The sequence below is a fragment of the Dermacentor albipictus genome, chromosome 9, assembly GCF_038994185.2.
Source record: "Dermacentor albipictus isolate Rhodes 1998 colony chromosome 9, USDA_Dalb.pri_finalv2, whole genome shotgun sequence".
Lineage (NCBI taxonomy): Eukaryota > Metazoa > Arthropoda > Arachnida > Ixodida > Ixodidae > Dermacentor > Dermacentor albipictus.
The window spans coordinates 14,384,398-14,400,181 of NC_091829.1; the positions used below are offsets into that span (position 1 = coordinate 14,384,398).

The 15,784-nt window shown below is 47.7% G+C and overlaps 1 protein-coding gene across 1 annotated transcript in view; it reads right to left on the bottom strand.

Moving 5' to 3' along the window:
- Positions 1 to 15,784, bottom strand: part of rictor (rapamycin-insensitive companion of Tor) — a 75,248-nt gene that overhangs the window by 31,147 nt on the left and 28,317 nt on the right. Inside the window, exons 14-17 of the mRNA XM_065433938.1 lie at positions 14,925 to 15,726; positions 6,598 to 6,762; positions 5,049 to 5,204; positions 3,658 to 3,767 (exon numbers count right to left, since the gene is read on the bottom strand). Of these exons, the coding sequence (XP_065290010.1) occupies positions 3,658 to 3,767; positions 5,049 to 5,204; positions 6,598 to 6,762; positions 14,925 to 15,726 (1,233 nt within the window). The remainder of the gene's footprint in view (positions 1 to 3,657; positions 3,768 to 5,048; positions 5,205 to 6,597; positions 6,763 to 14,924; positions 15,727 to 15,784) is intronic.

The following is a 15,784-nucleotide window of genomic DNA, read 5'->3' on the forward strand; positions in this document are numbered from 1 at the left end:
ATGAGCCGGATGGCCGGTGACCCCGCCGACGAAGAAGATGGCCACCCGCGCTTCAAACTGGGCCAAGTCACATCAGCTGTGCGCGTCAGCCCCTCGTCACAGTGAATTCCCAAACTGTTTGTGATGGTTTGTCATGCCGGAAATATTACTGCGAGCTTACAATGTGGCATTTGTGCCGCGTGCGTTTATTCTAAGCCGTGATCCGGTGAAAAAACATTGCATCGAGCATCGCTGACGCTGCGTTACACTTTGTCTGAAAACAGGATCCCGTGGCGACCATCCTGCGCGTTTGTTCCATGTTTTTTTTAAATTTCGCTCCCAAGTAAAGTTAAGACGAGAAAAGTTTGCCAAAGTCTGGTGCCTACTGTCAGCGGTGGGTGTGTTCGTGTACTGTGTCGCTGCGTTTTTCGTCGGACGGGGTGAAGTGATGGAGCAAAACCATTTTAAGGAGAAATGAGAAAAGCGTGCGCACATGAAACGAACCTATGAGTATCTCAATGGAAAATATTTGCAAAAGAAGCCTCTAACGCAAAGATTTGTCGCTGTTAAGTTAGCGTGAACGATCGTTGTCAGCCGTGAGATAGTCGAGCGTCTAGCGGCGGTGCTCGAGTGTTGTGTAGCACCTTCGGTTGATTGCTGTCCAACAGTGCCCACTGCAAGCACAAGCTGTAGAATGCATGCTGTGGCACAGTCACACATAAGTTGTGTTGCCAGCGCTCGATATAGTTTCCCACAACACAGCACCGCGCTGCTTCTCGATTCTCGTGATATGTTGCAATTAAAAATTCCCAAAACAGTAACAAGAGAATGGTAAAAAGCAAAAAAGAACATACGAGAAGGTAGGCACATCAGCTTGTGAACCCACTCATAATACCTCTACCCGCGCCTGTTTGTAAATGTGTGTATATTTTCTTGAGTTTGTGTAACTTTATTTCCCACATTTCTTTATATTTGAGATTTTCTTAGTTCTCGCGTCCGTGTTTGAATACGTGCCTCCTTCCATGTGTTTGAGCTTACTCTTATTTCTGGCCTTTTATTTTATATTAGCATTTGTTTTTGCTAGTTTACTTTCAGCAAGGTCTTTTTACACATTTCCATTAACCAATCTCATTCAAAGCACTAATTCCTGTAAACTGCAGGGATGGCCTCTTCCATCTCATTAAAGCCTTTCTCACTGGTCTACCTCGTCTTCTCAATCTGCCTACTCGCAGTGTTTCCTGTCCTTGCTTCTTGTGCTGTTGCCGCAATGTGATTAACCAACTTGCTCAAAACAAATTTTGATCGCCTATGAAAACAGAAAGGTTTACAGATACATTTTCTTAAAGGCGTCATGGGGGTTGCACAGTAACTTTGCCTCTTACCTCTGTTCGTGTTTATGCATCAGTGCATGTGGCAGCTTGGCTCCGAAGCAATTGCCGTGCATTTCTTCGTGGTAGTCACCTGTTTTTTGGCCTTGGAATATTGCTCACAGGGCAACCACTTGTGTTTCGCTCGTTTAGTGCTCACAGGGGCGCGCATAGGAAGGATGCTGCCGTGCATGCTTTCCGTTGCTTTTTTTTTTTTTTTTACACTCCCGAAAACTAATTGCCTCTGGTTGGCGATAAGGTGAAGATTAGCGAAGTTTGTCACACGTTTTGCTTTTTTGACGGGTATGCAACCACACAGTTTTCTTGAGTGAGTGCACCTACACAGTTCGATTACACTATGGATGTAGATATGTAGAGCAGGAACATTTTTCCAAGCCTTAAACTGTGTATAACAATGCATCAAATTTTTAATTCTTATAAGTTTATTTCCTTTCTTATTGTTGTTATTCATGAATGAAGAGTACATACATACCAACGCAAAATATTTTTTTCTCACTTTACGGTCACCCTAGAAATATTACGGTAAAGTTTTTGCAAAATAAGTCCCTAAGAATTAGAATCTGCAATAAAAAAATCGACCCTCGAAGGCTTAAGTGGAGTAAAGTGGACACAAAGATAAACAGTTTTATCGGTATTAACAGTCATGCCAAAATCTGTGCACCACTTGGATACATTAGCAAGATCAGAATTCAACTCAACCTGATCATGTACACGACTGATTTCACAAAATAAAGCATAATCCGCAAATACCTAATTTAAGTTCCAAGAATAACTACAGAGACAATGTCATTTACATATATAAAATAAACAGCAAGGGTCCCAGACCACTTCCTTGAGGCGCACCTAACGTCACAGGAAGACTGCAGGAATCACAACCATCAATTGAAACAAACTGCGTTTGGTTATGTAGGTACTCAGAAACCCAAGAGACTAAAATGTCGGGAAGCTTAATATTTATGAGCTTACTGATCAATTTTTCGTGAATAACCCTGTTATAGGCTTTGCTAAAGTCTAAAAATATTGCATCAATTTGTCTCTTATTGTCAATGCATGCTGCAAATGAATGAACTACTGTGACCAATTGTGACATAATTGTAAGTACGAAACGTGGGGTCGACTTGCAATCGAAGCTAAAGCACGGCACCGCCAATAAAGGCGAGACAAATGAGATATCAGGGATGCTACAATTTAATGCTTGCTCTACAGCTCTAGGCACAGCATTCAGCTATTATGCGCATTTGTTTGGAAGGATTTCTCAATTTTCAAAAATTCTTACTGCACACATGGCACCCACGGGAGTGTCAACAGTTAATGGAAGGACCACTGTACCAATCACAGTGGCACTGACACACAGAATGGCAGTGCTTCTGGGGAGGATTGATAGTTGACGGAAGAGCCAACACTGCTCATGCATTTCTCCTAGGCTCTTGTTCGCCGGCCATGATTCAATGTCGCACTTCCTCAGTTTTCATTAGTGCTTTGTGTCCAATAAGCATTCAGTACTTGTTCACAGCAACATTCAAAAGGGCTGCCGTTCTTTACGCCAGATAAACAACTGTGTGGTGGATCGCAAGTTCGACGTATTGAATGGGTGGCGTGGAAGTGGCGGCTGCAGCGCGGAGGAATTTTCAGCTGTGATGGCAAGCAAAGAGGTCTCTATGAGCCAAAGTTGGGACACTTCCCAGAGCTAGAGGCCAAGCTCGCGGCATACTTCACTGAAATAAGCAATCGGGCCCTGCCACTGATGTGCGACATGGTCATGCAACAAACACGGGTGTTCACTTCGAAAGCAGGAATACCCAGGACAAACTTCAAAGCCAACAGGGCTTGGGCATCAATGTTTATATAGAGAGCTCATTTGTGAGACTGTGGCAGCCATTAAGACAACAGGACAAGTGAGAACGAGTGGTCAGGCAACTAATATAGTTTCACTATGGAATGCCCTTCTTTGTTTCTTTTTTTTATCCCTGACATGCAATATGGGGGGTCGACTTACATTTGAGTCAACTTACAATTGTGTAAATACAGTATGTGCATGCAGCCGCCCCACCTTAAGTACAGCACCTTACATAATAAAGTTTACTGCGAGTCTCAATAGTGGATAGGCTCATAAAACAGAAGGCCTAGGTCACACTTCGTGCAAAAAACACTAGGCTCAATGCACACAAGGTAGTATTTCTTGCAATGAAGGCAACTAATGCCTGTAGTGCAACCAATCTACATACCTCTGAATCACGACTGCGGAATGATACCACCTAAAATAACACTACATAAACACGCAATCACAAACCTCGTGTTGCTGCTCCGCCTTCCATAGGTTCCATCTTCACCTCGCTGATGCCATGTGACAGCCTGGCTGATGGCGTCCTCAACAATCTTCACATACCGAAGATTATCAACCTGCACAAAAAGGGGAGGGTACTCTGAACTAAATGTCCTCGTATGACATGGCAGGCACACAGGCTCATCAAGCAGTCGTTGAAATTGCCTTGGTGTAATCAGTGATGGCCGCACATCTTAGCATACATTCAGAGTGATGGATAAGTTTCCTAAAAACATAAACAAACCAACTGCAAGGCAGTCGCTACCATTGATTAGGTTACCACAGTGCACTAAACAAAACATTTACGCTAATCTTATTGCTTCCTACAAGAGTTAAGCATCCAAATGAATGTACCAACGCTGGCCGCCTAAAAAAACCGACCATGCAGAAACACTCACAAGAGTGAGAATGTGCAGTCCAATCTAGTCTTAAAAGGAACACATGGGCGTAGAGCACATGCCAATTCTTCCCTCTGACAGGAATACAATCACCCAGCTTTGCAGCAGATTACTTCCAGGGGGTGGCACTGGCACCTTTCTACGCAGTTGGGCAGTGAGTGCATTGCTATAGCTTCAGCCAGCAGCACTTGTAGCTAGAGTGCAATGAGAACTGGGATCTGCAATGCTCCCTTTTTTGGACACTAAGAAGAAACACTAAATCAGATAAGTTATGGCTGATACAGTATTCCTTCAAACGTTTATTTTTGTTAATTTAGCAGTAAAAGGTTGATTGCTTGAAGAGAAAATAAATGCTGAACTTCTTAATTTCTCTTTTAAATCTTGTGATAAAAACTGCCAGTACGGCAGTGTACATAAAGAATTTCAACATATTTTCTTGTGTGTTGGCCATTGTGGCATGACAACATTACTCAGAACTTGCCAAGTTCAGTCTCTGGCTCTTCTAGAACACAATGTACTCCATTTCTACAAATAAGAAATTAACTCGACCCCAAGCAGACAATGTCAAAATCCACAATGTTGCACCGAGCTGGTGCGGGAACATTGAGGTGGCATCGCCACCAGTCTTTTGACTTTGTGCCTTTTTTCTGGCTTCCAAAAGTTCCTCTGACAGTAAGAGTGGCTTTTCTTGGCATTGTAGAAAAGTATTTAAGAAATTAAATGAAACCTATCTCTCCCTTTAGCCTCCTTTAACGCCGAACTGCACTGTACATGAAAGTACCGTTCTTGTGTTAAAAAAAAAAAAAGACGCCAGAACGCTAATAAATAAGCTCAAACAACACTGACAAGTGGCTGAAGAAACTTTGGAGAATGGGTCAACAAAAAAAGAAAGAAAGAAGGAAAGAAAAGAAGAAATTCAATTGCGATAAACGAAACCGGCCAACCAGCCGAAGAACCCACCTCGTCCCACTGCCGCAGCTGATGGCCCAGCAGTTCGGCTTCCAGCATGTACTTGAAGCCACTCGGCACGGAGAGGAAACGAATGTGCAGGAGCAGGCCTCGGTCTCCAAATGACAGCAGCACGGGACGCAGCGCAATCAGTGCTTCCAGGTTTTCCTGCCAGGGAAGGAAATGAGTGATTGAAACAAACAAGAAAACAAGAAAACAAAAAAAAAACAATTGCTGCCAAACTTTTATGCACTACTGCACACCAGTATCTTGAATTAAGCTCTTCATAACAAAACCCAGAGGCCCTGAGCGAGAAGCATAAGGGGAACGCAGGAGCTTTATTGTTAGCGGCAATCACATGAAGCCGACAGACACTGAAGTAAAAAAAAGCACAGGAAAAATTGAATGTTTCCTTCTTTACATAAGAATGTGTTAACACTAATTGCATGGTTCCGTACTCGGGGCGAAGCAGAGCACTTAAATTTTCTTCACCGTTACCTGCGTGTATGCTTGAACTGAATATAGGATAAAATTAAGGTATTTTTGTGTCAGATGCAACTTCATTAAAACGAGACTCAACTGCATATTGTTCCACAACATGAAACAGCCTTTCTTCAGATGCCTGCCAGGCTCAGTCATAAAGCTATGTGGTTCAATGTTATGCTGGCCTTTATGCTGGCAATTAGCATGGCCACCTAAGCTCAACGGCAACAGAATTAAAGGAGGTTGATGAAGCCAATCGCACAGTGTGCAACTGAAGCCGTGAGGCAGTTTGTCTTCTTAAGTTGCCTTAAAACAGTCTTGCTTTTCATTATCATTTGTGCTTAACCAGACCAGCAGGTTTCATTAAACGCAGCTACATTTTTTTTTTTTTTCTAGTTTACAGGAGACACTTTGTCTCTTTCATTCACGGCAAATTTTTCCCAGAGCTAGAATCACCACAGCAAGCAACCCAAAGCTTTTACTTGCCTTCAGAAAGTGGGAAGGATATAGCACAGCAGAAACATACTGGCACAGACAAATTTGAACACTGGAATATGTGTCATCAAACACCAGTGCTGGTAGCGACAAGCCACACCTCAGGGCAAAATTTCCATATAGCCTGCACCAATAATTCCATGGGCTTTCAATTACTCGATATTTCAGACAAACACCACCGAGTCTGAATAATCCATCGGCTACTCTATATTGGCTTGTATTAGTGTGAATACTTAAGTTCATTTTCTCAGGTCTCCCTACTCCACTCTCACCTTATAATCGAATAAATATGGTAAATATTAGTGCCACAAGAAGTCATTACTAGTGCTGTTAGAGCTACACCTACAGAAGAAGAAGAAGCTTATTGACTCGAAAAGGCAGAGAGGTCAGCCGGAAAGTGGAGCACCTGGCCTGCTACTTTGAGCAAGGAAAGGGGAAGAGGGGAAGAAAGAGGGTCACAATGGGGGATGATGATGGGAGAAACGAGATGAAAGAACACATTGCATAAGCACATCCTAGTACATCTCCGTTATGTTAAAGCTCTTAAATTGGCTGCACAGTTAGCAATAAAAGAAATGCGCACCTTGACATCACAGGCTTCATCCAAGATGGAGGCAGCAGTGAGCATGACTGCACGGTTTGGGTCGCAGAGCTGAGTCACAAGAAGCTCCATGACCCACTTCCTGAAGTCCAAGAGTTCCAATCGAAGTAGGACTCTGAGGAACTTTGTTGCATAGAGTCGTGCTTCCTGCAAAGGCGATCACAAAACCAATATGGCAGCAATTTCATTCACAAAATCAACATTTACAATGCAGTGCATGTGAACCATGTCTGAAACGTTGGCCTAAACTTCCTTTAGGTGAACGATGTTGGTGTCATTTAGGGGAACTGCAGTCGTAGTCCAGAGGGAAGGACACCCGGCTTGGCTATGGCAGGTGCGTGGTTCGATCCCTATCACCTGCCACCCACCGGTTTATAAGGGTACAAGCAGACCCTTGGCCAGGCGTCTGGCTTTCTAGGGATGTGTTGCTTAGGAGAGGTTCGTATAGACTGCCAAGCTTGCTATAAAAGAACCGAGACAAAAAAAGCCGGCAGGTCGCACGCCCTGTGGGAATCAATGTTATGCGAAGCAGTGTGCAGAGAGCCTACCAAGTTAACGAAATGACCATGAGAGCACCAAGGCGTAGGTGGCTGTTTCATGACCTATCATTTATGTTCATCCTACACTTGTCATACTATGCCAATTTTGGTACATACCTAATTAACAAAACGACTATGAGAGCACCAAGACATAGGTGGCCATTTTACGACCTGCATGACACGCATGTCATTATATTCATTTCATGACCGATCATTTATGTTCGTCATACAATCTTGTCATACCATGCCAATTTTGGTACATGCCAAGTTAACGAAACGACCATCAGAGCACCAAGACGAAGGTGGCTAGATAGATATTGTCAAAGTGGCAAATGTTCATCAAGAAATGCTTTGCATTGAACAAAATGCCACACAACTTCCCAAAAGGTGGCTGTCCTTCCAAGCGTCTGGAACTCCTATGTAGTGTTACGTTTCGCCTACGACGCGCGGTGTATCCGACGCGGATTCAACGAACGCCGGGGCTTCGTTCAAAGCGGCGGACATTTTGGCCCGTTCGGAGCGGCCGCGACGCATCCCCGCCGAGCGCGTCCCGGCATGTTCAGTGCCACGTGTCTTTGTGTGTGCGTGTGTGTGTGTGTGCCCACGCTTGTCAAAGCGCGGCAGCCGGGGAGAGGAGCTCCCCAAGTGTGAAGCGAGGAGGTCTGACCGGCGCCGGCCCGGCTGATGCGTCACCTCCTTGTCTCTACATGTCTCTCAGTCCGTCCGTGCCTCGCTGTCACGTGGTGTCATCTCGTGACCTTCCTTCTTGCCCGCAACGCCAAGAGTATAAGAGCAGCTGCCCCCGGACGCCAGGAGAGAGGCTCCGATTTCTTCTGTTGAGTAACGTGCTCTCCCGTCTCTCTACTTCGGTCGACCTGACCGCCCGCTCTTTGCGATGCTAGAATAAACAAGTTGTTCTGTTAGCAGTCGCCTCATGCTTTCCTGGGACCTTCGGATGCTTCCAGTGTGCCCCAGGCCGCCAGGCCAACGCTACCCTTGGGGCTTGCGACCCATTTGCGACAACGGGCGCCAGCGGTCCGATTGCAAGAACGGGTGTCAGCACTAAGGTTCCTACAGCTGGTGGCAGCGCTGAGATTCCAACAGCGGGTGCCATCGGTGCGGTTCAAACAGCTGGTTGCCAGCGGTGAGATCGCGACAACGGAGGCCAGCAGCGAAGATATGCGGTTGACTGTATGCTGAGCAGGACAACGACCATCCGGGAGCAGTGCAACAAGCCCTGTGTGATGACTGGTTGCCTGCAGCGGAACGACTGCGCTGAATTCTTGGCTGCGAGGTTTGGTGAGTGCGGGACTTTCTTCTTCTGAGTTTTGCCAGGCTTTTGTTAGTGTCAGAAACAGAGCTGGTAATTGTGGTTGTCGTTGCTGCCGGGTTAGTTTGCAGCAAGACAATAGCAGGCAGTAGAGAAAGCAGCATTCAGAGCAGCCATGGATTTGAAGTCGTTGCGCAAACCGAAATTGTTGGAGCTTGCAAGAGAGTTGGGTCTGGATGTCTCAGACAAACTCAGAAAATCAGAACTGCTAAGGGCTATTCTTGAGTTAGGAGCTGAGGATGACGAGCTGTCGGAATGCCTTGAGACCATTGAGGAGAGGGAGACGGCAAAAAGACAGGAGCTTGAACGAAAAGAACGAAAAGAGAAAGAAAAAGAAGAGCGCGATCACGCTTTGGAAATGAAGCATCTCGAGGTAGAGATGGAACGCGCTCGTAATGGAAGTCAGGCACACGGTGCAGGAGAACGAGTATTGTTTAAAATGACTGACCTGATGCGGCCGTTTAAGCTTGGAGAGGACATTGGTTTGTTCCTGGTTAACTTTGAGCGAACGTGCGAGAAGCAGGGGTTCTCTCGGGAAACGTGGCCACAGCGCTTGCTCACTTTGTTACCCGGCGAGGCGGCCGACGTAGTCGCTCGCTTGGATAGAGAGGAGGCAGAGGATTTCGACAAAGTGAAATCGAGTCTGCTAAAAAAGTACAGGCTGTCAGCGGAGGCGTTCCGTCGGAAGTTTCGAGAAAATGAGAAAGGCAAAAGTGAGTCATATACAGAGTTTCCCTACAGGCTAATGTCAAACATGCAGGAGTGGCTCAAAGAAGAGAAAGCGTTTGGTGACCACGAGAAAGTTCTGCAGTGTTTCGGGCTGGAACAGTTTTATAGTCGGTTACCTCAGAACGTGCGGTACTGGGTCTTGGATAGGCCAGACGTTAGTACGGTGGCTAGAGCCGCTGAGCTAGCCGAGGAGTTTGTGACACGTCGGGCTCGCGGACCTAAGGACGGTCAAAAGGGTGAATTTGGCTCCAAGTTTGAGAGGCCGAAGTTCACGCCCATGAGAGCAAAGGGGGACACACGTAGTACGGATGCGAGTGAAAGCATTCCGACCGAACGTAAGGAGACGGCGGCAGCCGAAGCCGAACGCAGAAAGCGGTTCGAGGCGAGGCAAGCGCACGTGTTATACGTGCCAGAAGCCGGGTCACTTTTCGGCGCAGTGTCCGGAAACAAAAACAAAAGTAGTGTTTTTGTCATTATGCAGCACTGACGAAAACATGAAGCTTCTCGAGCCTTACATGCGAGACCTACTCGTGAACGGGAAAGAGTGCCAAGTGCTTCGCGATTCCGCAGCTACGATGGATGTAGTTCACCCCTCTTACGTAGAACCCGATACGTTCACGGGCGAGTGCGCATGGATTAAGCAAGCCGTGGAAGCTCATAGCGTGTGTCTGCCCGTAGCAAAAGTGCTTATTGAAGGACCTTTTGGAGCACTTGAGACGGAGGCGGCGGTGTCATCTATGCTGCCCCCCCAGTACCCGTACCTATTTTCGAACAGGTCCGATCACCTCCTGCGCGAGAAGGGGCTTTTGTTTGGCGAGGCTAGCGTTCAGGCCTTAACCAGATCGAAGGTTCGGGAGCTCGCTGCAAAGGCGGTAGTTGCGGGGCCGACGTTGTCGAACGATGAGAAAGGGTCAGAGGCGCAGCAAGCTGATATTCAGAGCACGCCCGAACTGAATAAAATTGAGCCTGTAGCGTTAAAGGCACCAGATACTGGAGAGGAAATGCCCGATGCGGGAAAGTTAGAAGAGATATCTGCAGATTTGCTCATCGCGCCTACGTCAGACGGGCTTAATAGGTTGCTAAAAGTCAGCCGGTCGGCTTTGATAGCCGAGCAAAAGAAGGATGGCAGCCTAGAAAACATACGCTGCATTATCAAGGAAGGTATCGCCAAGAAAAATGCTCGCTTTGTGGAAAGAGGTGGGGTCCTGTACCGGAAGTATCTAGACCGCAGGGGAGTGGAGTTCGATCAGCTGATCGTGCCTCAATGCTATCGTCAGGATCTGTTGCGCTTGTCGCATGGGGGTTCGTGGTCCGGACACCTAGGAGTTAGGAAAACTAAGGACCGTCTCTTGCAAGAGTACTATTGGCCAGGGTGTTTTCGGGACGCAGACCACTTTGTGAAGACATGTGACACCTGTCAGCGGGTGGGCAAACCAGGGGACAAATCGAGGGCGCCGTTGAAGTTGGTACCTATCATTACGGAGCCTTTTAGACGGCTCGTTATTGATACAGTGGGACCTCTGCCGGTAACAGCCACGGGGTACAGACACATTTTGACTGTGATCTGCCCAGCGACAAAGTTCCCTGAAGCAGTGCCGCTTAAAGAACTCAGCTCAGTTGAGATAGTCAGTGCACTACTGTCCATATTTGTGCGAGTTGGTTTTCCTGCAGAAATCCAATCAGATCAGGGCACAGTGTTTACAAGCGCTTTGACGACAGCCTTTCTCGAAAGGTGCGGGGTAGAGCTGTTACACAGCTCAGTGTACCACCCCCAGTCGAATTCCGTAGAAAAGCTCAACTCCGTCATGAAGCGCGTGTTGAGAGCATTGTGGTTTGAACAACAAACTGACTGGGAGCTGTGTCTGCCTGGGGTGATGTTTGCATTACGGACCGCGCCGCATGCGGCTACGGGGTTTTCGCCAGCTGAGCTAGTGTACGGTCGCTCGCTGCGATCTCCGCTTCGCATGCATCGAGACGGATCACTGCCCTCTCCAATGGCTGCAGACCATCTCTTTCACAAATGGCCGCCTCCTGCACTGGAGCCTCGCTTTGCAATAACATTCCTTTGAGGTGCGTTACAAAAAGGGGAGTCTCAACGGTAACGTCGATGGCTTAAGTCGAAGCCCCTAACGTGGGAATCAGCCTCAAAATTGTTTGTTATTGATGGTTTTTCCTGAGGCAGGATTTTTAACATATTGCTTTTGTGTAGTGTTTCAAAGTGATGATGTGCTTTCTAGTGCAATTTTCCGATTTGTGGACGCGTTCTGAGTGCTGCTAGACTACTGTAAGGAACTAGGCAGTAGTATAAAAGGGGAAAGAGCCTGGCATGGCTTAGTGAGGATTGTGCCGTGCTTGCTGACTGAGCGGCTGAGTTTCGGCGCAGTTCTAACGCTTGCTGGGAAAGAGAACAAAAATGGCAACTCTCCTGAAGTCACTTTGCAGTGTCCTGTGTGAACCTGCACGTGAGAACGAGGCCTTCTCGGTGCGCTGCGCTCAAGAAACGCCGAGGGACGACCGACTTCGGTTATGAGCATCATCGAGCGAGATCCCTCCGGACAGCGGATGCAGTCCCCTGACCATCGGGATCTCCTTCCCCCGGCGGGGCGGTCTGTTACGTTTCGCCTACGACGCGCGGTGTATCCGACGCGGATTCAACGAACGCCGGGGCTTCGTTCAAAGCGGCGGACATTTTGGCCCGTTCGGAGCGGCCGCGACGCATCCCCGCCGAGCGCGTCCCGGCATGTTCAGTGTCACGTGTCTTTGTGTGTGCGTGTGTGTGTGTGTGCCCACGCTTGTCAAAGCGCGGCAGCCAGGGAGAGGAGCTCCCCAAGTGTGAAGCGAGGAGGTCTGACCGGCGCCGGCCCGGCTGATGCGTCACCTCCTTGTCTCTACATGTCTCTCAGTCCGTCCGTGCCTCGCTGTCACGTGGTGTCATCTCGTGACCTTCCTTCTTGCCCGCGACGCCAAGAGTATAAGAGCAGCTGCCCCCGGACGCCAGGAGAGAGGCTCCGATTTCTTCTGTTGAGTAATGAGCTCTCCCGTCTCTCTACTTCGGTCGACCTGACCACCCGCTCTTTGCGATGCTAGAATAAACAAGTTGTTCTGTTAGCAGTCGCCTCATGCTTTCCTGGGACCTTCGGATGCTTCCATTGTGCCCCAGGCCGCCAGGCCAACGCTACCCTTGGGGCTTGCGACCCATTTGCGACAACGGGCGCCAGCGGTCCGATTGCAATAACGGGTGTCAGCACTGAGGTTCCTACAGCTGGTGGCAGCGCTGAGATTCCAACAGCGGGTGCCATCGGTGCGGTTCAAACAGTAGTTGCCGAGCACCAGGCCGGGAGCGCCCTTGGGCCAATTTTACAGATAGGTACACCTGGTGGCAGCACTTGTCTGCCTCCCATACCACAGTGGTAGATGCTCGACTATTTCACCAAAGCTGTGGTGGGGACACGGAGTGCTCAAAGACCCTCACAAATCTTCATAGGGCCCCCTTTCAAGATGAGACTCCATATAAACAACCTAGCACCAGGCCTGGTACACCTCTACCGATCAGAAAAAAAACGGCGGGTTTCCTGTGGCACCGGGATTCGAACCAAGTGCATCCGCATATAAGGTGGATGCTCTACCATTTCATCGCCGCTGCAGTTCATGTAGAAACTCCACATAGTAACGAAAATTGCTCGCCTATATGCAGCAACTGTAGCACATGGTAACATAGTGGGGCCATGTAAAAGTTCAAATAATCAAGCACACAAGTTTCTACAATATCAGCTGGCTACTTAAATATACCAACAATAAAATTAGCCTGGACACATCTGTGCAAAAGCAATACTAAAACTAAGAGAGAAACTTGAAAAATACTGCAGGGTCTTCAGTGGTGGAACAGCCATTTCATGTTTTGGCGCAGGTCCTGGCACAGGCAATAAGCCAAATTGGTGCAGCAGCAAGCATTTTTTGTGCAGATTCTAACACATGTATGCCATATACCATGCAAATTTTAATTGATATACTAGTCGATATGTTGTGGAGACGGGTTTGCACAAGGCTTACCTTGCAAATGCGGTTGGGAAAGGATGCGGCGCTCCTCCACACTGCGATGCAAAAAGGGTGCTATGCGGCCACGTTCATCGATACGGCACAGAGAAGGTACCACCGACAGATCGTCAACAAACAAGTGTTTCTTAACCCAGGATCAACGAGAAGAAAGGGGGTTAACCAAGGGGCCCGATTTTTATTAGTCATATCATAAGAAGCCAACAAACACTGACACCAAGGACAACATAGGGGAAATTACTTGTGCTCAATAAATGAAATAAAGAAAGGATAAATTAATGGAAATTAAAGTGGATGAAAAAACAACTTGCCGCAGGTCGGAACCGAACCCACTATCTTCGTATTTTGCGTGCGATGCTCTACCAATTGAGCTACCAGGATGCAACACAGTGCTACAGTCACAGCTTGTGAGCAAAGGCTCACCGCAAGATCAATCAACTATGCGCACCTGCACTGAACACGATATCATGCAATATACTCATGTCATGCCACACACATTAGGGAGTCGTCAAATAGGGGCCGCAAAGGTGTGTGGCTACAAAAAAGAAGTAAAATAAAAGTAGCATCAGTGCCACTGCGCATGCACAAGACGCAAAGAGGGTTTGGATTTTGCATCGGCGACGCACTTCCACTGAAATAGCGCAGTGACGAAAACTCGACCCAAAAGTTTTTCGTCAAAAAACATGGTGAAACCTATTGAAGTGGCAGCTCATGCCGTGTACCACATCCGACCTCATTCGCTACTACCATTCCTAACTATACACCATGTGCAATTCTGATCGCAGTGGCTCTTTTCCAAAGCCCTACATCACCCATAAACATTGAAAAGGCTCAACTTTAATAATAGAACGTGACACCCTCCTTCACCAAAATCTGCGGTACCAAGCGGGTTCGATGAACACTGAAATGAAGCGGCAGTAAGACAGTACAGCGGCACTACATTGTGCTTCCGTCAGAGAAAAATGCACGAATGAAAAACCAGAAGACTCCAATAGGCCCACAGAGTTTCTCTTCTCACAATGCATATAGTGAGAAACTATGGACGGGTGTCTGCTCCCTTCTATGATGATGATAATAGCGTTTTGATTTCAGTTTTGCTAGCTGCAAAGCATTGATGGAAAGAGGGTTTCAGTCTTATGCATGCTTTAGCGTAGGCTCGGTGTAATTTTCCACTAAAATGCCGTTTCGGCGCGGGATGGAACACAAGGCTGCTCTCAGCACAGTTTAGCGCAACTGGCACAGCTGTTCCACCACTGGGTCTTGTTTCTGCAGGCTGGTTGGAGCCACTTGAAACAATCTTATAAAGCAACAGGATATGTTAAGACTAAAAAGAGTGCCTCAACAGAGTATAACTATAGATGCAGAAAACAATACATTTAGTACATACTCTATAGCTCACTGGTACAAACATGTGCCTGGTGATGAAGAGACTGGCGTCCGAAATTTCTGACAGGCAGCACACTAGTAGTTGTTCTCAATACAGATACTTGACGACTTTGACAACCTTGATTTACGTACAATACTGGCACTTATATAACAGGCGGCCAAATGCCGAACAACAGACATGGAGTCATTCTTCTGAATTCCTGAATACTACACTGCTCACACGATGTCAACACTAACTTGAGTAAAAAGGTTCGAGTGAAATGACAACCCACCTCGCACTTTGTTGTCAGTGCTGTCGTCAGCAGGGACCTCGCAAAGCCTGGCTTGGTGTAGTCCATGGATGCCAGTGCCAGCTTCAAGTACAGGTCATGGCCTTCCAGTGTGACCAGCGTCACAATATGCTGGTACACTCCAAGCCTCTCCAAGAGCCGTGAGCCCTTGCTAGAACTCGCGAGCCGGCCAATGAAAAGGAAGTAGGCATGTGAAACCATTGCCAGCATTCTCGAAGGTCCTAAAAGCGCCGACATGGCAGCCCCAGGTAGCTGCGCTTCGTGAAGGCAGTTACACAAGTCGATCAAGAAGTCCTCAATGAACTCGGTGGCTCGACCTTCATCGGCCTCGAGCAGAAATTCAAACAGCTGGCAGCCAACGGTGATGATCTGGTTTGCACACTCACGCTTGGTTTCCATCAGCGAGAACTGGCGGCTGCTAGGTTTGTAGAAGAAGACAAGACGACGGATAAAAGTTCGGTGCGTGCTCTCGCTGAGCGCGCGCAACGACTCGCTGGGCCACTTGAGTAACGAACTCACAAGATACCAGTCCCAGGAGTTGTACTCCCTGACAAGCACCTGGGAGTCTCGGATGCTGTGCATGGCACTCTCATCCGTTTCCTTACGCAGGCAGGCGTTGAGGCGCACCTTGCCCGCTGCCTCGCAGAAGTCCTGGTTGCCGCTACGGTGTTTGGTCGGGCTGCAGAACTGCAGAAGCTGGTCCAGGAAGAGGCTGCTTGGCATTGTGCCTTTCCGCCGGTTTGCATGCAGGTGCGACAGACGGGCCACAGCTGTGCTCGCACGGCTGCAAGGAAAAAAAAATAGTCAATTTCCTTGCTTACCCTCTTTCACTAAAAAAAAAC